Genomic DNA, 22,141 nt, shown 5'->3' on the forward strand with positions numbered 1-22,141 from the left:
GCAACACAACAACATCATCTTTTACAGCCATCTTTCTCTTCAGCATAAACTGAAGCATGTGTTTGATGGAGGGAGGGAAAGAGTGTTTCTTTTATTTCCCCTCAGTAAAGGAGCTTAGTTCCATTAAACAATGTTGGAAAACATATTGGAGATAGTATATTTAAAATTAATTTAAAATGTAAAGTGTTTTTAATGCCTTTTAATATAAACAAAAAATGATTTTATTAAAATGCTTTCAGATATTACAATACAATGATTTATTTATCACTCCAAGTCTGTAGCATGACTATAACTTCCTTTCCAAGTATATTGATTTTTAACTGTATTATGGAAGTGGAAAAAGAACCAAAACAGTCTACCAAAATTCTTCACCAGCCCTCTTAAATACAACCAGGTCCATTATGTCAATGGAGTCTATTTCAAAACAGTATGGGAAAATTAGTTTTTCAAAAGGATAGGATTAACCAATTAGAAACATTTTTTAAATAACAAAGGACAGGTCATACTTTTCTAAGTTGTGTTTTGCTGAGTCGAAACATGGAAGGTCAAATATTGATAAAATATTCAAAGTTAGGTACACCGAAATGTCTGAAATATTGATATAGATTATCAACCTTTTGGAGTCTTTGCAGAACCTAAAAATGTCCTTGTTAACATGAGAAACTTGAAAGATCATATTTCTCTGTAGATACAGTGCCCAGATAGAATTGATTTAAAATTTAAAGCACCTTTAGAAGAAAATTTCAGTGTTGTTGAAGTTAAACATGGAGCAAAAATCATACTTGTTACTTTTCTTCCATGTTTTCTGTTCAGGACTCCTTAGACTTTAAGGTATTTAATCCAACTCAGAATAAATGTTGGTGCAAAAAATTTAATTTTAACTTTTGGAGCATTTAGCTCTCACAATGATGATCCCTCCAAATGCTATGTTAAATATGTAGCAATAATTATGTATTTTTCCTAGCTTGTGATATAAGGTATCATGCCTCTTGGTGTATTATTCTTCGATCAAGATTGCCTGACTTCAAATGAAGAACTCCACTTCAGAGCTCTGCTTAAGTATAAGACTATTACCTGAGGAATTAGTACTAGGCTGATTTTCAGTTATGTATCCTGGTATTAATAAATCGTTGTTATTTCCCATGGAATAGAGTGTTTTTGTTACTAGTGCCTGGTTATTAGACATCTACACTTGCATTTGTGATAGTGAAAGGGAAGAGCAAGACAAACAGCAAGGCGAAATCCGTAGAAGATCCAAAATCATTGCGGTCAGTAGACAGAGGCATGACAGTGTTGCTGTTAAAAACAGACCCTGGAGTACAGAGTACTTGGATTCAAGTCTAAATATTCAATAGCTGTATGACTTAACCTCTTCCGGCTTCAGTTTCATTGTCTTGGTTGTAAAAGGAGGGTTGCTAGAGGTTTAAGTAAAATCTGTGGGTTTGTGTCTGTATGTATCTGTATACATATGTATATATATCTACAATTAAGAGATATAGATCATATTTTATATGCATTACTTTGTATATGGATATATATTAAGATTATATACATCTACTTAAGATGTATAAATGTTACTCATTTAAAACATATACGTGGATATATACATATATTCACTTCAGATTTTATGTATGTAATAGAGGCTCATTTTTGGCAGGTGGTGTTCCTTAAATATTAACTATTATATTGGCTTGTCACTTCTATGTCTGAACTGCTAATGAGTTAACAAAATTGATTGATCTGATGATTCTTGCCATGTTTTTTCTTTCAAGTTTCAGTTATAGCAAAATGTCAATTAAGAAATTGAGTAAACACATAACAAGAAGTCTTAGAGCAAGGTGCGAGTTCATAGACAGGATAATCACTTCCGGAATACATACGGATGAAGTCTTTGTAGAACTAGAAGAGGGGCTGTTAATGGACTTTTGTTTTAGGGATGATGGATTGATGTTTATTCTGATGAATATCCAGCCTGATGAGGACCCTCCTAGCAACTGCCTCTCGTTGCCTAGTACTAAAACAGTAGCTTTCCGAGTTAAGTATAACTTCCTATAAACCAAAACACTAATACCTGAGCTTCATAAGGACAGATTTTGTTTGTGTTGGGTCATTGCTGTATCTGCAGAATTTAGGCAAATGCCTTGCAAATAATGGGTGCACAGTAATTATTTCTTGAATGAACTGAATGGATGGAAAACTTGGTCTTTTCTTTAAAATAGGATTAACATTAAAAGCAAAAACAAACAAACAAAAAGTAGCAGGCTTTCCTACTTCCTGACAGATTTCTGAACCTAGGAACGCTGGTAAGCAGGTAAGCAGGGATGAGGAGCCCTATATGAAGGATGTAAGTGCAAACATGTACATTTAGCAAGTATCCTAGAAGTCAAGGATTTGGTTAAGCATTCACAGGAATGTGTGGTGTGGTGCCACACCTAACTCAGATTCCTGTGCAATGGGTCACATTCATATTACAAATATTTGCTTAGCATCTGACTAACTTTAGTGTCTATACTTCTACTTTTCTCTGGCCAGTGTTTTCAGAAATCCTTTACCTATGACCAAGTTTCATAAAGTGACACTTTAACTTTCTGCAAACATTTGGTTTGCTACTCTGCTTTGACTAGCTAAAATAATCAGTTTGACACGATCCATTCCACAGGTGGGGTTGATTATATTGCATTATTTATAATTTAGCTCACAACCTCAGATAGTGAATTAAAATAACATTCTCAAAATTATTCCCAACAATCATCTAAATACATATTTGTTTTTACTGCCATAGCAAATATTTTTTGAAACCAGAAAGAAGTCCCCTTTCATAGCATAGACAAGCTAATAATTTGAAGCGGAAACAATTCATTTGTACAAACTGTAAGTTTTCCTCATAATTTTCATAACGAAAACTGAGAAAGTGTTAGTCATCCTTGGCTGAGCTATACTCAATTCTACATCTTTTCTAAATATAATAAAACAACAAACAACCTTAAAGTACATTATTATTGATTAGACATGATTTCTTAAAGCTGTTTTTATCATCTCATTTAACTTTGGAGCTTCCAGACAATAATGAGTCACCAAAAAGCTATCATTGATTTATACTGCACATTAGCACATCAGGTTTGGCCCAAGAACTCTGTGGGTCCAGAAGGAAAAAGAAAGACGATTACAAGTGAGCCGTGGCAGAAATACTCTGAAAACGCCTATCTGTATTCACGGTAAGCAATTAGGTCTAACGCGAGGATAATGAACATTCAGGTTCATTTTATTCCAAGGAACTGTTTCTGTTCTTGAAGCTCCCTGTAGAAAGAGTCCTTAGGGTTAGAATACTATTGTGGGTGATAAAATTTTGCTTGGCCTTTGGGCATATAAGGTAAACATTTTACAACAAAAGTTTACAACTATAGATAACACAGCATCTGATCAATGTCAACACACTTGGCGTTTAAGGCTAATCCACATTGGAAAAACAATCATCTCCAGGATGAAGGTCAAAAATCTTAACACAGTGTCACCTGTCTGAGTTGCTAGAAAAGATTTATTTAAAAATCGATCCATAGGATGTGTTTCCACATTTGTCAGTTTCTTTCCACTTGCGCGCTAGAGGGAGGCACTTTAAGAGTTATTAACTGTCATTCTAGGAATAAAAGACACTGAGTTTCAGCAGTGATTGGTAAATAGGGCAGGGAATTAAAATGAAATTGGATTAAAAAGAAAGTAAAAAAAATCACTGAATTAGAAAATTTCACCAAATCTTGTAGATCATTAATTTCTGATTTGAATAACTTCATTCTTAAACAACAACAACAACAACAAAAAACCTAGTAGTTATCACCCACCCATGCCCAAATAAGTGAATATACTACAGCTTCTGATGTTAAGGTATCATGGTTTTGCTGTTTGGGCTTGTAAGGGATTTTAAATATTGACAAGTACTTTGAGTTATGTTTCGAGTAAAATTTGAAAACGTTGTATTATGCATAGGTTCCAAAGTGTCAGAAAAACCGAAAAGTCGAATAAAACATATTAGAAGAGCTTAGGAAACCGTATAAAAATTAAAAGGGTAAAAAAAACACTCCGTTTTAAACGTGTAAAAATAAATCGAATTGGTTCGCGGGACTCGAATGACTTTTTTTTTTTTTTTTCTTTTAGATAGTTGGTATGTACTGAACCCGGCACAACACCAAGTAGGTCCTGGTACACACTAAGGAATATCCAACCAGGTAAATACATCAGGGTGATGAGGCCCATGAAATTGAGTGGGTAGTGAGAATAGTCCCAGGAGCAAGCGCCGCACGAGCGGAGGCCCAGGCCCCGGCACAGCTCCCACGCGTAGAGGAAGGTCACGTAGACGGGCACCGCTTCCAGGTGCTCCAGCCGCGGCTCCAGTGCAGGTGGAAGTAGAGTTTCTCCACCACGAAGCTGCAGCTGCCCTACAGAAAGGAGGACCAGAGCGACGTGTGGCCGCTGGTCGGCCCGTCTGCCTGCCCAAGAAAGTGAAGAGGATCTCATCCCAAAAGCCGTGCGTTCCGAAGAAGAGAAAGCGGAGCGGGTCCGGCAGCCCCCGAGCGGGGCTCCCCGACGCCCCCGGTGCCTCGGCGGTCGTCGCCGGCCACCTGCGCCCGGAGCGGCGGGGGCGCGCGCGGCCAAGGCTGGGGCCGCTGCTCGGGCGGCCCCGGTGCCGCAGGCGCAGGAAGCGCTTCGGGAGCACTGGGCCGCGGGAGAGCGCCAGCACGTCCTGCAGTCCCGCAGCCCCAGCGCAGCGGCCCCGCACCGCCGCGCCCGGTCCGCCGCGCAGGCCGAGCCGCAGCGCCTGGCCGCCGGGGTCTGCAGCGCCACGCGGGCCGACGGGGAGGCCGGAGAACTGAAGACGGAGGCGCTGGGGCAGCGCGGCCGGCAGGCAGACCTTCTCCGGGGCGAAGCGGGTGAGCGAGTGCAGCAGGCGGCGGCGGGCGAGGAGAACCCCAGCCTGCGGAGGTCCGGGCTGCGAGCGAGGCGTCCCGGGCATCCCGTGCGTCCCGTACTAGCAGAGTCGCTCCAGGCGGGCAGCGCGGCGCCGGCGGCCGGCGCTTCAGCAGTGGACAGCGGCTCCGGGCGGCTGGCGGCAGCCTCGCGCCCCCGCCCGCCCGCCCCTCCGCGCCCGCATCGCCGCGTGCGTGGAGCTGCGGGGCCGCGCCGCCGAGGCCCCCGGGGGAGCGCAGGGAGCTCCGTCCCGGCCGCGGCCCGATGGCAGCCGGAGCCCTAGTGTCCGGGAGACGCGCGGCCGCCCAGCTCGCGGAGCCCCCCGCGCAGCGCCCCCCCGCCCCGCGCCCTGCCCTCCGGCCCGGGTGGGTGCAGCCGGAGCCCTAGAGTCCGGGAGACGCGCGGCCGCCCAGCTCGCGGAGCCCCCCCGCGCAGCACCCCCCCCCCGCGCCCTGCCCTCCGGCCCGGGTGGGTGCAGCCGGAGCCCTAGTGTCCGGGAGACGCGCGGCCGCCCAGCCCGCGGAGCGCCCCCGCGCAGCCCCCCCCCCCGCGCCCTGCCCTCCGGCCCGGGTGGGTGCAGCCGGAGCCCTAGTGTCCGGGAGACGCGCGGCCGCCCAGCTCGCGGAGCCCCCCCGCGCAGCACCCCCCCCCCGCGCCCTGCCCTCCGGCCCGGGTGGGTGCAGCCGGAGCCCTAGTGTCCGGGAGACGCGCGGCCGCCCAGCTCGCGGAGCCCCCCCGCGCAGCACCCCCCCCCCGCGCCCTGCCCTCCGGCCCGGGTGGGTGCAGCCGGAGCCCTAGTGTCCGGGAGACGCGCGGCCGCCCAGCTCGCGGAGCCCCCCCGCGCAGCACCCCCCCCCCGCGCCCTGCCCTCCGGCCCGGGTGGGTGCAGCCGGAGCCCTAGTGTCCGGGAGACGAGCGGCCGCCCAGCTCGCGGAGCCCCCCCGCGCAGCACCCCCCCCCCGCGCCCTGCCCTCCGGCCCGGGTGGGTGCAGCCGGAGCCCTAGTGTCCGGGAGACGAGCGGCCGCCCAGCTCGCGGAGCCCCCCGCGCAGCGCCCCCCCGCCCCGCGCCCTGCCCTCCGGCCCGGGTGGGTGCAGCCGGAGCCCTAGAGTCCGGGAGACGCGCGGCCGCCCAGCCCGCGGAGCCCCCCGCGCAGCCACCCCCCCCCGCGCCCTGCCCTCCGGCCCGGGTGGGTGCAGCCGGCCGCGCCCGCGCTCCCTCCGCGCGGCCCACGGAGGAGTGGAGGCGAGGACCGCTGCGAACCCCGTCGCCGCCGCCGCTCCGCCCCGCCGCCTCTGCCGCCCGCTCCTGAAGCGGAGAGCGAGCAGTGACGCCCTTCCCGGCCTCCCCGTGCTCCCCTCCGGCTCGCCCTCTCCCGCCTTCGCCGGGCCCCCCTCCCGCTCCGCCCTCCGCGCAGAGGCCCGCGGGGTCCCGGCGAGGAAGCCCGGCCGCGCCTCTCCGCCCTCCTCCTGGGACGGCGTCGGCGGGGGAGGCAGGAGCGGAGAAACCCCCACCAGGGGTGACCCGAGCTGCGCCGGCTGCGCGGGGGCCCGGCACTCCCGGGAGCGCGGAACCAGGGCCGGGCCCGCTGGCGAGGCGGAGGGCCTCGCGCCACACGCCAGAGGCCGGGCCGGGCCCAGGCTGCGGTGCTGTGTATTTAATGTTCTGATTCAAAGCCGGCCGTGTCCCAGGCACGAAGAATAAACACGAGACTCCGTGCCGCACCCCAGCATCCGAAATGTCCCCTGGTTCACTTTTTCACTCTCTCTCCCCGACAAGACTGTTTTCCTAGGTTAGTCTGCCAGGGGCCAAGACAGAGATTCAAAGCTCCCCACCCCCCACCTCCCACCCCCGAATTATGAAATGATCTGAGGCCAGTTCGGTTGGACGTTGCTCTGGCTGCCGCGGAGGCTCTTGTCAGGAATAGCACCCTTGAGGGATCCCTGGGTGGCTCAGCGGTTTGGCGCCTGCCTTCAGCCCAGGGCATGATCCTGGGGTCCCGGTATCGAGTCCTGCGTCGGGCTCCCTGCATGGAGCCTGCTTCTCCTCTGTCTGTGTCTCTGCCTCTTACACCCCAGTGCTGCTTTTTCTCCTTGCAGAACTAGTTCATCCCAGAGATGAAGACTGAGAGTGAGATTTTTTAATTAATTAATTAATCTATTTAAGGTAGAATGAGAGAATCTAGAACTTTGGTGTGTTGGGGGCTGCGCTTTTTTTTTTTTAAAGATTTTATTTATTCATGAGAGACAGACAGAGGGGCAGAGACACAGGCAGAGGGAGAAGCAGGCTCCATGCAGGGAGCCTGACGTGGGACTCGATCCCAGGTCTCCAGGATCAGGCCCTGGGCTGAAGGCGGCACTAAACTGCTGAGCCACCGGAGCTGCCCTATTATAAACTTTCTTAAAGATGCAAGGAAAACCTTGAAAGGTCTAATTTGATAGTTCAGACTAGTTCATCTCAGGGAATGTAGGAAAATCTTTTGGATTAAACACAAAAATTGGTATCTTCTATTTCTGTATTTTTAGCCTCCACACTTAACAAAATTTCAATTTTGTGTACCATACATGTCTTATGAATTGTATTGGTATAATAAGACATGTATAAAATTTATGCATGTATAGTACATGCATGTTCTAAACACGCCAATTTTTTAAAATTAGGGAATATATAATAAAAAGCTTGTGTCTCACCACTGTTGTCAATGTATTGCTCTGCTAAGTGGGGAGTGGGTTAGATTACTAAAAATCTCAATGTTCTAGGTCCTTTTTTTGAATCTGTTTCTCATGTATTCCGGGAGAAGTAATGCAAAATAGAAATTAACAGTTATAAGTCCATAGCAGAAAAAGCAGCTATTACCTGTTATTCTATATTTCTTTTTATATTTTTGTTGTGGCCTCGCCTTACTTATGCCACTTCAAAATGTATGAAACACTAACTTTTTTAAAAAGTAGACCAAAAGGATAAAAGGAAAGGTTTTTAAAAAGGCATGAAACGAAGGGCAAGGAAACTATTCATTATATAACTTGCTATTATTAATTATTTACACTCATTGCCTCATTTTAAAAAAAGTGACTATCTTCTACCATTCTGAAAAGCTAGCCCACCAACGATACCAATCTTTGTTTCTGCCTTATCTTCACATTGTTCTTTTGTTTTAAACACTTCATTGCTGGGTTTCCAAATGGAAAACTGCAGCACGGCTTTGCTGATCCATGATGATTTTATAATTTACAATGGTTGCATCAGAATCTCCATGATCATAAAATGCTTAAAAGCATTTCTGTGTTGGTCTTGACTACTACAAACATTAGGTTGCAAAGATCCACCTGTTAAAGCAGCAACTTGCTGGGAGTTGGTGGGCATAAGGGTGAGGGGAATTTAAAAATAGGAAACGGGAATCTGCAATAAAATAACATGAGTTGAGACTCCCTAGGTTAGAAAGTAGCCATTCGGGGATCCCTGGGTGGCGCAGCGGTTTGGCGCCTGCCTTTGGCCCAGGGCGCGATCCTGGAGACCCGGGATCGAGTCCCACATCGGGCTCCTGGTGCATGGAGCCTGCTTCTCCCTCTGCCTGTGTCTCCGCCTCTCTCTCTCTCTCTCTGTGTGACTATCATAAATAAATTAAAAAAAAAAAAAAAAAAAGAAAGTAGCCATTCAAAGGATGTTTTGAAGCATTGTTCTTCCATGGAAAAGACACTCTTCTTTGTCCTCAGAAGCTGTGAAGCTGTCTCAGTAACCACCTGTAGAGATGTAACCATTCTGGGCTGGCCAGGTTGAGCTGTGTAGCTAGTGTGACCAGGGAGAGATCTGCTAATTAGGAGAAGGGTCCTCTGGAGGATTATGATAATCTTCAGTGAGTTGTTGTCTAGTGAATATGGGGTCATGGTTGTAGTCTTTTAGATGTGCGGAATGCCTGAGACCTTTCATTGCACACCAGAAGAACAAAGGAAAGTGAGGGGAGAGTACAGCATTTAGAAGAAAGCTTAAGGGAATTTCACTAGGGTAAAGTATGAATGTAACGACAGAAGAAAACAGTAAAAGGCAGCAGCCACATTAACACTAGATATAAAAACCTTTCTTATTATAGGTCAAATTATACCCATACACCCCCCTCCTATATACTATAATCATCAAACTAAGAACACCCGCTCCAAGAAGGCTTGCAATTGCTGAATGCTAGCTCCCTAAAAAATACTACCAAAATAGCCTGTTGCTAAGGCAAAACTGAGTTTGTTGCTTACCATGGTAAGTAAGCTTTCTTCCTTGACAAAGTTTTAATAGCATCTTGGAGCAGGAAGGACAACGTTGGACTATTTAAGTGGTTTTTGGGTTTGAGTCTAAAATGGGTCTTTCAATACAAGGGCTTGATTAGAATTAGCTAATGATTATGATAAACTAGTTTTGGATTGGTGGACATAAGATGAGTGTCTTGAGGTGAGTGTTTCAAAAAGCATTGTGAATCAATAAACATTTTGCTCCAGAGCTTCCTAGAATAAAAAAGTTGTGTTGATGAAGACAATAGAAGTCATGTTAATGAAGACAGCCAAACAATAATGTCATGGCCACGCAGACAATAAGCTTTAGAGATGTCTGATCTTGGGTTCACACAATCGAATAGAGAGGACCAGTTTGGAATCTGAGGAGAATACTTTGAGTAAGGACAGGTAAAGGTAACAAAGAAGCAAGGCTGACATTGAGTTTAGCTAAAATGATGCTCATCCTTAGTGTGTGTGGAGGGCAGGGGAAGGGAGAGAGAGATTGATTGACAGTTCCATAAAAACAGCCGTGTAAAATATTTGTCTGCATACATCTACAGTTTCATTTACTTTACCTATACTCTTCTTTTTCTTTTTTCTTTTTTAAAAATTTTATTTATTTATTTGACAGAGATAAAAAAAAAGAGAGTGAGAGCACAAGCGGGGGTGGAGGTGGTGGGTAGCAGGAGAGAGAGAAGCAGGGTCCTCATGGAGCAGGGAGCCTGATGTGGAGCTCCATCCCAGGGTCCCTGAGCCAGAGGCAGACACTTAACTGACTGAGCCACCGAGGCGCCCTAAGGAACAGATTTTGAATAAATTCTTTAAATTCACAACACTTAAAGAAAAACCAAAAGAGCACCAAACTATTTTGGAAAATCTTGCTTAAAATTTTCACTTTGTGCAATATTCAAATCAGAAACACTCCCTTTGTGTAATTTCTGCCTGCCTGCCAGTGACTCATCTTCAGTGCGCAAGGAGAGGATTTCCCCTCCCTAGTTAATTCCATTATGTCTTCAGAGGAAGGAGTTTATTTTGAATAAAACTACTTGGGTACATTGGTTGAGGTTTATGGGTGAGAGAGGTCATCACTGTCAATGGATACTACTTAAGAGCGCACCTACATGTCAGCTGGGCACTTCACATAGATTATCAGTAATTCCTACAACTGTTCTCTTATTTTTTTGAACAGATATTGAAACTGGGGCTCAGAAAAGTTACTTGCTCAAGGTCTTAGCTAATAAGTCCAATGCCAACAATGAAGTCATTTCCACTTGACATCACAGCTCATTTGCCACACACTGTGTTGTCTCTTATGTTCTTGTATTAAAGCCACCTTGAATGAGTTGAAGTTGCAGATTTAATAAAAAAGATTATTCTGTTTATAGTTCTAATGGGCTTTCCTTTAAGAATCCCTAACCCCTCCCCAGCTACTCCATCCCTTTGGCTATCATTTTAATCATTAACCTATGCAATCTTTCACATCCTTTTGTTGTTACTGTTCAGTACACTTATTTATTGTGCCACACTTTCCCCCTTCTGCGTTTCATGACAAATTAGTAATGGCTCTTTATTTGTACAAATGGGGCTGTCTGGAAGGGCTCGCTGTTTGGTGTGGAATAGAAGATAGAGCTCAGATAACAGGAAAATAAGTATGGAATGCAAATGTATTCCTGTGCGCTGTTGGGACATGTCTCTAGATATCGAAGTTCAGCAAAATCACATCCTGCTATTCCAGTTAACACATCTATTTGTGGCTGTCATAACCTAAAAACTTAGGAATGCTTCCGTGCAGAGACTTAACCAATAGATTTGCATGTGTTCATCTAGTTACCCAAGTCCACTCATTTTTTTGAAGATTTTACTTATTCATGAGAGACACAGAGAGAGAGACAGAGACAGAGACTCAGGGAGAGGGAGAAGCATGCTCCACGCAGGGAGCCTGACGTGGGACTCGATCCCAGGTCCCCAGGATCACACCCCAGGCGGAAGGCGGCACTAAACCGCTGAGCCACCCGGGCTGCCACCCAAGTCCACTTGTATCTGGTCTCCAAAACCTAAGTACATATTATATTTCAGCATCTTCCGTATGAATCATACATGGCATTCTCATTCTAGAATGTATATGGGGCATTTCTCTCTTTCTAGGGTAGTAAAGGTAATATATTTTATAGTTTAACACCTAGTTATGGTACTTCTTAATTTTTTTTCAGTCATTATCCATTTTGTCCTCAATCTTGTGACAAACAGCTATTTTTCTAATTCATACTTAACAAGTAAAACGAAAATGCAACTTGGCAAAACTCACACGCTGGTAATGGCAGAGTTGTTTCTCGTTTAAAATCTAAAAATTCCTTCTTCCAGACTACACTCCCTATCTTACAAAATGTCTCCAGCCCACTGGAGGGTTCTAAGCACCCACCCTAGCTGTGTGAAACAAGCTTACTGATCAGGGCTCAGAAGAGAGGAGTTATTTTCACTTGAATTCCAGAAGGAAATGAAGGAGGCCTGAGTCAGTCCTGTTGGCCAAGAGCCTGGATTTCTTAGGCCCTCTGTGGAGGATGCAGTTTCTAGAACTCACTATATTCATTGGCTTCTTTAGCTAAGTTGCTGGTTCTATTTCCTGCCACCTGGTGATTACTTAGTGGTTTTCTTCCTTTAACTGTAGTTATTTGGCCTGACCTGTGTGACTGTTTCTTCTGTGAATGGTCGTGTTGGTGACATATTGCTTTCCTCTGAGATTACGACTGCCACAACTCTTGCTTTAGAGAATATATATTTCTTATATTTATATCCTATATGAATTTTATTTATAATAACTAAATATAAATATATGTTTAAATATATTTTTCTTCAACACACAGTTATGGAACACTTATGTGCAATATTTTGTGCTATATCTTGGACATAAAAAATGAATATAACAAAGTCTACTCCTCTTGAAGTTTCAAGTATAGCTTACTACAAAGGATATGCTTGTCTATTGAATGCATTGGAAATAAATATATGTAGAAAGTAAAAGAAGTACACATCCCCCGTGATACCACCACCCATAGATAACCACTGTTAATATTTTGGTATGTAGGCTTTCAACAATATTCTAGTATCACCAAAAAGAAGATTATATTATGCATTCCTTTTATAATTTATAATTGCTCTTGTCACTTATTGGTGATTAGGGAGCATCTTTTCATTTGATAATCTGCTACATCATGGGTATGACGACAATAGATTCCTTTGTAGAGATATCCCATAGTTTGTTTAGCCAATCCCCAATTTTTAGCTGGTTAGGTTGTTTCAAAAGTTTTGCTGCTATAAACTTTTATGCGACAAGCATTTCCTTAATTCTCTTCTTCATGTAGCCATGTTTATTTACCTAGACCACATACCCTTAAAGTTTAAATAGAGAATCAAACTTATATACATTTTAAGGCTTTGGCGCTCTCTCTCTTTCTCTTTCATATAAATAAAAATCTCAAAACAAAAAAAAGGAGACATACACAAAAAGGAGATCATTCAACTTCTGTGGATTCTAATGTTGATTTACATGAGCTACTGTTTGGACATTCTTGACCTTCATTGATTACATTGTATATAAATGAAATCTAGTAGTATTGATATGAACTAGTCGTGATAATAACCAGAGCGAAAAACTAACTGAGCTCCAAACAAGTTTTTCTTCCATCTCTTCATCCTTTCCTCTTGCTAAGGAAGTCTAGGGAGGAGAACACTTCTTTCTTTCTTACTACCAGTCTGCCTAAATCCTATTCTGAACCTCTTTCCTAGCAATCTTTTTGTAGAAAATTATGGTGCTGAAGGGCAGAAGGGAAGAAGAAAGGGGAAACATATGCGAATGTAGAGAGCAGTTGTGACTGTGTCTGGCCTTCCAACTGTTCCTTACTCTCACATACATGGCAGACATAATTATTGCTGCATGTTTTCCCATTAAGTCCAGAGTTTGCCTTGGAATCTCATTCAACAGAATGATACAAGAAGATATCATCAGTCAACAGAAGTTGGCAAGAAAATGAATCATACATGGCATTCTCATTCTAGAATGTACATGGGGCATTTATCTCTTTCTGGGGTAAATTAGATATATGATAATTTGCATTTATATACATACATTCCCATGTTTGGGGTAATTGTTTATTCTTTAAAAGTTCTCTTCCTGGTAAGCAAATCCTCACAGTAGGATTTTTTGAGGTCAATTTCCTAGAACATTTAAAAAACTATTTATTTACTTCAGAGAGAGAGAGAGTATGAACAGGAAGGGGGTGCAGAGGGAGAAGGTAGAGGGAGAAGCAGGCTCCCTGCTCAGCAGAGATCCCAATGTAGGGCTCCATCTCAGGACCCTAGGATCATGACCAGAGCTGAAGGCAGACTCTTACTGGACTGAGCCACCCAGGTGTTCCCTTTCCTAGTACATTAATGTGTTATTGTTTGAGTTACATGTGACTATTTTTTTAATATTACATGACATGAGGTGAGTTCTTTTTTGTGTTTAAGGCTAAAAAAATCATTGTTTGGAGCCAGAATAAACACTTTGCAAAGAAATGGGTTAGAATTTGTATTCTTAAACTGAGTTTCAACAAAACTATTAGAATATTCAGTATTTATTTTATAGTAAGGATCTAGGCTCAGTCAATACTGTTATATATACACATTTTTTTTTTGCCTTTGCATACTACTTTATTTTTTTTAATTTTTATTTATTTATGATAGTCACAGAGAGAGAGAGAGAGAGAGAGGCAGAGACACAGGCAGAGGGAGAAGCAGGCTCCATGCACCAGGAGCCCGACGTGGGATTTGATACCGGGTCTCCAAGATTGCTACCTGGGCCAAAGGCAGGTGCTAAACCGCTGCGCCACCCAGGGATCCCATGCATACTACTTTATAGTCTACAAAGTGCTCTCATGCTTGTTTTCTCATTGGTTCCCTGAAATAATGTGTGATAGGCAAGAAGTACCATTTATTGCTAGGGAAATTCCAAAATAGTAAATTGTATTTCAAAATAGGTTAAAATAACTCTTGGAGAGGCGGAGCCCAAGCCTAGATGATTTTTTAATCTAGCTTTTATTTAATTTAAAAACAATTCACATTGTATGTGAACTATTCTTAGATAAAAAAGAACTACTATTTTCCTATGGTCAATATTTATAAGATACAGAAAGTTATGCAGAGAAAATTTCCCTCTGACATTTGTCCTCCACCCACCCATTTTCCTTTTGGGGCAATATCATTAGGTTAGTATTAGTTAGTTGGCTATCTATGCAGAGATATTCTATGCATATACTAGTGAATAGAAGTCTCCTCTACCATTTTTTATGCTGACGCTAATATACTATACATTTTATTCTGTACCTTACTTGTTTCACCTATTAACTCTGCACATAAATCATTCCAGATCTATGCATAAAGAATTAATCAATTTTTATTTGAAACAACTAAGTAGTGCATTGATTGAGTGATTCACTATTGATCAAACCAGGCCCTTACCAGTGAGGATTTAAATAGCTTAAAATCTTTCATCATGGTAAAAATGTTACAATATATGCAAACATACATGGCCAACAGACTGCATGAAAAGTTGTTCAACATCATTCATCTGGGAAATGCAAATCAAAACCATAATGAAAAAAAAACCATAATGAGATATCACCTTACATGTATCAGAATGGCTAAAATTAAAAAGACAAGAAAACAAGTGTTGATAAGGATGTGGATAAAAAGGAACACTTGTATACTGTTGGTGGGAATATAAAGTGGGACAGCCACTGTGGAAAATAGTACAGAGCTTCCTCAAAAAATTAAGATGGAAATATGATACGATCCAATAATTCCACTATTAGATATTTACCCCAAAGGAAATGTAAACACTAATTTGAAAAGATATATATGCATCGCTATGTTTCCTGCAGCATTATTTACAATAGTCAAGATATGGAAGCAACCTAAGTGTCCATCAATAGGACACTTATCAAAAGATAAGAAAGAAGGAAGATATCACACACACACACACACAGACACACACACAGAGGAATATTATGCAGCCATAAAAAGGATAAGATCATGCCTTCAGAGACAAGAAGGATGGACCTAGCAGGTATTATGCTGAGTGAAATAAGGTAGACTGATAAAGACAAATACCATGGTTTCACTCACACGTGGAATCCAAAAGAAAACTACAAAAAAGAATAAACAAACAAAAAAATGCAGAATCGGGACGATAAATACAAAGAACAAACTGATGGTTGACAGAGAGGAGGTGGGAGCGAGGTGCAGGGAGTGGGAGATACAGGTTTGCAGTTAGGGAATGAATAAGTCAGAGGAATAAAAGGCACAGCATAAGGAATATAGTCCATGATACTGCAATAGCTTTGTGCGGCAACCTGTCGGCCAAGTCCTCCACGCTCTTCTTCGGGAACGCCTTCATCGTGTCAGCCATCCCCATCTGGCTGTATTGGCAAATTTGGCATATGGATCTCATTCAGTCGGCCATGCTCTACAGTGTGATGACCCTCGTAAGCACTTACCTGGTGGCTTTCGCATACAAAAACGTGAAATTTGTTCTCAAACACAAAGTAGCACAGAAGAGGGAGGATGCTGTTTCCAAAGAAGTGACTCGAAAACTCTCTGAAGCTGATAACAGAAAGATGTCTCGAAAGGAAAAAGATGAAAGAATTTTGTGGAAGAAGAATGAAGTTGCTGATTATGAAGCTACAACATTTTCCATCTTCTATTCCTGGTCACCCAATTCCTGGTCTTGGTCATTGTTGCCTTCTTCTTTATATTGAAGAACTTCAACCCAACGGTGAACTATATTTTGTCCATAAGTGCTTCATCAGGCCTCATCCCCTTCTGTCTACTGGCTCCAAGTAGACTGTACCGGCTTTGGCCCCTGGCTTTGTATCTATGGGTGGCCTGTGGTATATGGAAAAGTAACAGGGTGGTCAGAATGAGAGACACACAAGATGTTTTTATAGTCTGCAGTTGGAGGGTTTGAAAAACCCAACCAAATTTAATTCAGTATTTGTCTATTGGCTCTTTTTTGACAGATTGTTGAAATTAAATGAATTGAAAGGAAAAAAAATAGCTGTACTTGTGGTGAACATAGCATAAAAATGACATTTTTAATCACTATGTTGTACACTTGAAACTAATGTGACAATGTCTGTCAGCTATACTCGGGTTTTTAAAATGCTACAATATAAAGGCCTTGAACACAAGTCATTTCAAGATGTGGGAGTAGATGACTTAAGGATGTAGGAGCAAAGCTTTTGGGTGAGGGGATGTATACCTTTGTAATTTTGATAGATATTGCCAAATTGTTCTCCTAAGAAATTGGATCAATTTTCACTCCTGCCAGCAATTATGAAAGGGTCTATTTCACACAGTCTTGCAAATAATGCTTTATTACACTTTTTGAAGCTTGCCAGTTTGAGAGATGAAAAGTATTTCATTGGTAGTTTTAATTTTTAATTGTCATATTATGAGTACAGTGGAGCATTATGTCAAATATAGAAGAACTATTTGTCTTTCTTCTGTAAACTATCTTTTCATGTCCCTTTTCATTGGGGTGATAGGTCTTTTTAAAATTTATTAACAGTAGTTTTCATATATTAGAGAGATCCATTCTTTGTGTGATGCACATGACTTTTGGATCTAAATTTCATGTTCCTATCATTATACTAGAATAATAAAAATCATTTTTAATGATAGTATCTCCAGAACTTGCAAGTCTTTCACATTATTTATCTATTTGCATGTAATGATACTCCTTTTGTTTCTTTCCTGTAAGATTATTTCATCTCTGTAATTAATTTACAGTGTTGATGAATTTCAACTTTCAATTTTCCATATTTCTGAGCATCTTTAGAGAACCTTCTGGGATTCTAATCTTACCTCTGAGTACTCCTTCTTAGCAAAAGGCATGTTTCTTTTCTGAATTTTTTTACCCAAATATCTGGAAACAAATTAACTTCTAGACTTCTAAATTTTAGAATTTCACAGTGGCATAGATCTTTCTTTTGAATCTAAGCTATTTGGGCACCTGGATTTTTCTGGGGGTGTGTGACAGCAAGTTGTATTTCTTGAGCTTATTCCTCCTCATGACAATGTCCTAACCCATGGAAATTGTCCTGCTCTAAATTTAGCTCTCCAGCATGGTGTACCTCTCCCTATTTGCTGACCCCCTGGGTCTGTCCCAGAAAGAAACTATTGCACCACTTTTTCCCATGCCTTCCTGTCTACAGATGACTTTTAGTGGATTATGGCTAGCCAAATTCAAATCCTGAAAATATAAAGAACAGATTGTAACTGACAAACTCTTTGTTTTCAAGTTATTTATGTGGCTTTTCAGCAATGACACAAAGTCCTCTTTGTCTCCGAAAAACAGAAAGAACTTCTTAACTCACCAAGTATTTAAATCTACTCAATATGATGGGTAGGCTAATGCATGAATCCTGGCCTGGCACAAAGGAAGTGCTGTGAAAAACCCATTCTCAAGCCATTTATGCTGCTCAGTTTGCCACCATGAAGGGTACTTAGGTAAAAGATTGAGAGGGATTAAAGAATGCTTAAAGGGGGATCCCTGGGTGGCGCAGCGGTTTGGCGCCTGCCTTTGGACCAGGGCGCGATCCTGGAGACCCGGGATCGAATCCCACATCGGGCTCCCGGTGCATGGAGCCTGCTTCTCCCTCTGCCTGTGTCTCTGCCTCTCTCTCTCTCTCTGTGTGACTATCATAAATTAAAAAAAAGAATGCTTAAAGATTTACAGTGGGAATAATTCAAGTAGTTGGAAAATTAAATCTATAAGTAAAAGCATAAGGACCTGTTTTCTAGCCTACAAAAGAGAAGTCTCCAGAGTCCTTTAATAATGTGTTTCTGGGTCATAAAATAAACATGGAAAGAATGATGCTTACATAGTCATCTGGGGACAAGGGAAAATGAACACATGAATGAGGAGGAAGAGTATAGGTTAGAAACCAGATAACACTTTGAATATGCTCTTCATTTAAAAAATACGGACGTGTTCTTTTCTCTACATATATTATACTTTAAGAAAAAGTTAAAAAATGAAACGACTGATTTTTATCTGGGTGGGATGCCTTTATAGATCAAAGAGTAGATGGTTTCATAAAGCTTAGTGATAATGAGTATGGCCTCTGCCATTGGATTTCTTGGATTAAATTCTAGCTCTACTTTCTCCTGTTTGGATGACCTTGGGCAAATCTCTCTCTTCATTTCTCTTAGGCTCATCCCTACCTTCTTTTTTTTTTTAAGATTTTATTCATCTATTTATGAGAGAGAGACACACACACACACACAGAGAGAGAGAGGCAGAGACATAGGCAAAGGGAGAACCAGGTTCCCTGCTGGGAGCCCCATCTAGGACTCAATCCCAGGACCCCAGGATCATGAACTGAGCCAAAGGCAGATGCCCAACCACTGAACCACCCAGTCACCCCTCATTCCTCACTTTTAAATTAGGTATAATGATAGTGTTGTTATGAGGATTATATGAGATGATGTACATGACCTAGTTAAGATTTGGTTTTGTTTTAAAAAGCAGAACATCCAAATATTAGTAATCTAAAAAAGAGACAAATTACTTTTGTCTCACGAATAATTCTCACTAGGTGCCTAGGGCTCTGACCTGGTGCTCCTGGTATGCAGGTACTGGTTTGTGTGGTTGCTGTACTTCCATATCTAAGTATCTGTCTATCCTAGCCATGTCATTGTCTGCATTCTTGCATTAAGAAGGATAAGGAAAGGCTTTTTTGAGAACACTTCCACTTCCAGGCCATTGGTCAGAATTTAGTTGCATAGTGACACCTAGCCAAGGAAGATTAGGACACACAGTCTCTTTCCAAGTAGCTATGTACTTAGCCACAAATCATGGGTTCTCTTAATATCAATAAAGGTGAATATAGTTATTGAGGGAGCACATATATTTAGAAATAGCAGCTTCTGCTACAGAGTACAAAATGCTTAGCATAGAGTCTAGCAATAAATAAAAATTCTTATGGTTGTAATCATTGCAAACTCAGATTCATATACCCAGTATCGCATCAGCTATTTACACCTGTGTATTAAGCACCATCTCAACATTTCTAAAACTGAAGTCGTTCTATCGCTTGTTATTCCCTTTCTTCCACTGTTTCTCCTCTCAGAGGACATGGGATGCCTTGCCTAGTCTTGGCTAATGGCTTCACCACTTATCTACCTTGGAGTCTTTCTCTGCTCCCCCTTTTGCTTTGCTCATTAAATCTAATCAGTTTTGGAGACCTATCCACTCTCCTTGGGAGATGTCCCTCAGATACAGTTTCTTTTTTCTACTCTCATTATTCACTACTTTACCTTCACAACTCTTTAGAATGGCTTCGAGGGCCCTTCCTAGTCTGACTCTAATTTATTATTCAACCCAACACGCTTTTCACACTTTGTGTTAAAAAAAAAAGCAAATATTTGTATTTTTCTTGTTTTAGGCAAATTTTGAACAAAATGTTTCTTTAATATAGGATTTATTTTTTAACAAAGATTGTGATAAAAAATTTGCATAAGCATTTATTTTTAAATACTGCAGTGAATGTATCAGAAGGATTTTTCCTAATGGGGCATCTCTAATATGTGTCTCAACAAGTAAAACAGTTACCCAGAAAAAAACCCAAAAAGCAAAGAACCCAAAACCATGTATATTCTTTTCATTTATTTTCTTTTCATGTACATCTCCTCTCTAAAACCTATGGACTCTCAGGAAGGTGAGAACATTTCAGAGATATCTGCTTCTGCTCCAACTTCTCCCCATACTTTGTAAAAGATTTGCACATGATCCATAAATGAATTAACCTCTTGTAATAAAAATAAACTTGCTTTGTAAGCAATTAATCCCTAGCTATTTGGTCACTGTAAGTCTTTAATCACTCTCCTTTCTGGTCTGTTAAATGTTCAGGCTCTTATCCTTCACTGTGATCCAAATTTATACAAGACTTTGAATCCAGAGTTTGGAATCTGAATTATCACGTCTGTTTTCTTTATTAACCCAAAATTCTTTAAAACAAAGTGAAAAGGCATTTCCATCAACCTAAGTAAGGAACCTTATGCAGACTCCAGCTATATATATCTAACTAGGCAAGGATAAGAGTTAGGAAATGTTACTTGTTATAAGTTTAGACTCTGGAGTTGGAAGGTTGTGATTCTAGCTCCATCACCCCCTGGTCATGTGACCTTTGGCAAGTGCCTTAGCACCTTGGTGCCTTTCTAAAAAAAAAGGGTTAGATTAGTGCTGTCCTGCTCTTGGAGTTCTTGTCTTTGTTTTAAAGATTAAGTGAGTTAATATATGCCAAGCTCTTCGACCAATGCCTGGTTCATAGGAGGTACCAATAAATGGTAGGGTCTCAGGTGCTTAATCCTTGAATTCTATTGTAGGTTGCCAATGAAATACAGAATATTCACAAAACACTATCAAGTAATAATATTATTGCTCCTTATATTGCAGATATGGAAATAGGCTCAGAATGGTTAGACATTTTCTTGCCTGTTTCTCAATGCTGAACTCTTTCTACATTATCAGACAGTGGAAATAAGGCTTGAATTTAATTTGAAATTCCAATGGCTGAAACTGTGGAAGGAGCCTCGGTGTCCATTGAAAAATGAATGGATAATGAAGATGTGGTTTATGTATACAATGGAATATTACTCAGCCATTAGAAATGACAAATACCCACCATTTGCTTCAACGTGGATGGAACTGGAGGGTATTATGCTGAGTGACATAAGTCAATCGGAGAAGGACAAACTTATATGGTCTCATTCATTTGGGGAATATAAATAATAGTGACAGGGAATAGAAGGGAAAGGAGAAGAAATGGGTAGGAAATATCAGAAAGGGAGACAGAACATAAAGACTCCTAACTCTGGGAAATGAACTAGGGGTGGTGGAAGGGGAGGAGGGTGGGGGGTGGGGGTGAATAGGTGATGGGCACTGAGGGGAGCACTTGACGGGATGAGCACTGGGTGTTATTCTGTATGTTGGCAAATAGAACACCAATAAAAAATAAATTTATTATTAAGAAAATAATTCCAATGGCTGTGTTTTTCTCAGGGGACTAAAAGAAGAAAAAAATGTCAGGTAAGGTTGAAATTGGTATCTGTCAAATTCACAAATGCTTTAACTTACTCAGGTTCCCTCCTCTCCTTCCCTCAGAATAGTCACAACCAAACTCCTATAATCCTAATTGAACTAATACTGAATTATTTCCTCTCTGAATTATAGCCAATCTTACCCCTGATAATAATAACTTAAAAATTTTCATTCTCTGATTTCTCATTCTTTGTTTTTATGCAATACAATGTGGTTGTTGTCATTATTGAGAACCCAGGTCTACCAATAATACAAAAATTACATTTATTGTGAACCTATTATGTGTCAAAATGTGCTAAATGACTCACATAATTTCATTTAACCCACTCAACAAACAAGTAATCGTTGCCCCAGGGGGGCATTTGACAATGTCTGGAAAAAATTTTGATTGTAACAAGGAGTGGGGGATGTACTCACATCTAACGAATAGAGAGACCAGGGCTGCTGAAAAACACGAGGACAGCTCCTTACAACAAAGAGCGTCCATCAAAAGATGAATGGAGAAAGAAGATGTGGTTGATGTATACAATGGAATATTCCTCAGCCATTAGAAATGACAGGTACCCACCATTTGCTTCGACGTGGATGGAACTGGAGGGTATTATGCTGAGTGAAGTAAGTCAATCGGAGAAGGACAAACATATGGTCTCATTCATTTGGGGAATATAAATAATAATGAAAGGGAATAGAAGGGAAAGGAGAAGAAATGGGTAGGAAATATCAGAAAGGGAGACAGAACATGAAGACTCCTAACTCTGGGAAATGAACTAGGGGTGGTGGAAGGG

General features: G+C 42.0%; 1 protein-coding gene and 1 pseudogene across 1 annotated transcript; one reads left to right on the forward strand and one right to left on the reverse strand.

The window, feature by feature from the left end:
- Nucleotides 1-2,651: 2,651 nt before the first annotated feature.
- LOC144320229 (transmembrane protein 229A-like) lies at nt 2,652-5,157 on the reverse strand. Its single transcript, XM_077908487.1, has one exon. It carries the CDS (start codon nt 5,003-5,005, stop codon nt 4,202-4,204), a length of 804 nt encoding a protein of 267 aa, XP_077764613.1. The 5' UTR covers nt 5,006-5,157; the 3' UTR covers nt 2,652-4,201.
- A 10,418-nt stretch (nt 5,158-15,575) lies between these two features.
- On the forward strand, nt 15,576-16,304 carry LOC144319990 (translocon-associated protein subunit gamma pseudogene; annotated as a pseudogene).
- Nucleotides 16,305-22,141: the final 5,837 nt, after the last annotated feature.

This window comes from Canis aureus, chromosome 9 (genome assembly GCF_053574225.1).
Source record: "Canis aureus isolate CA01 chromosome 9, VMU_Caureus_v.1.0, whole genome shotgun sequence".
Classification (NCBI taxonomy): Eukaryota; Metazoa; Chordata; class Mammalia; order Carnivora; family Canidae; genus Canis; species Canis aureus.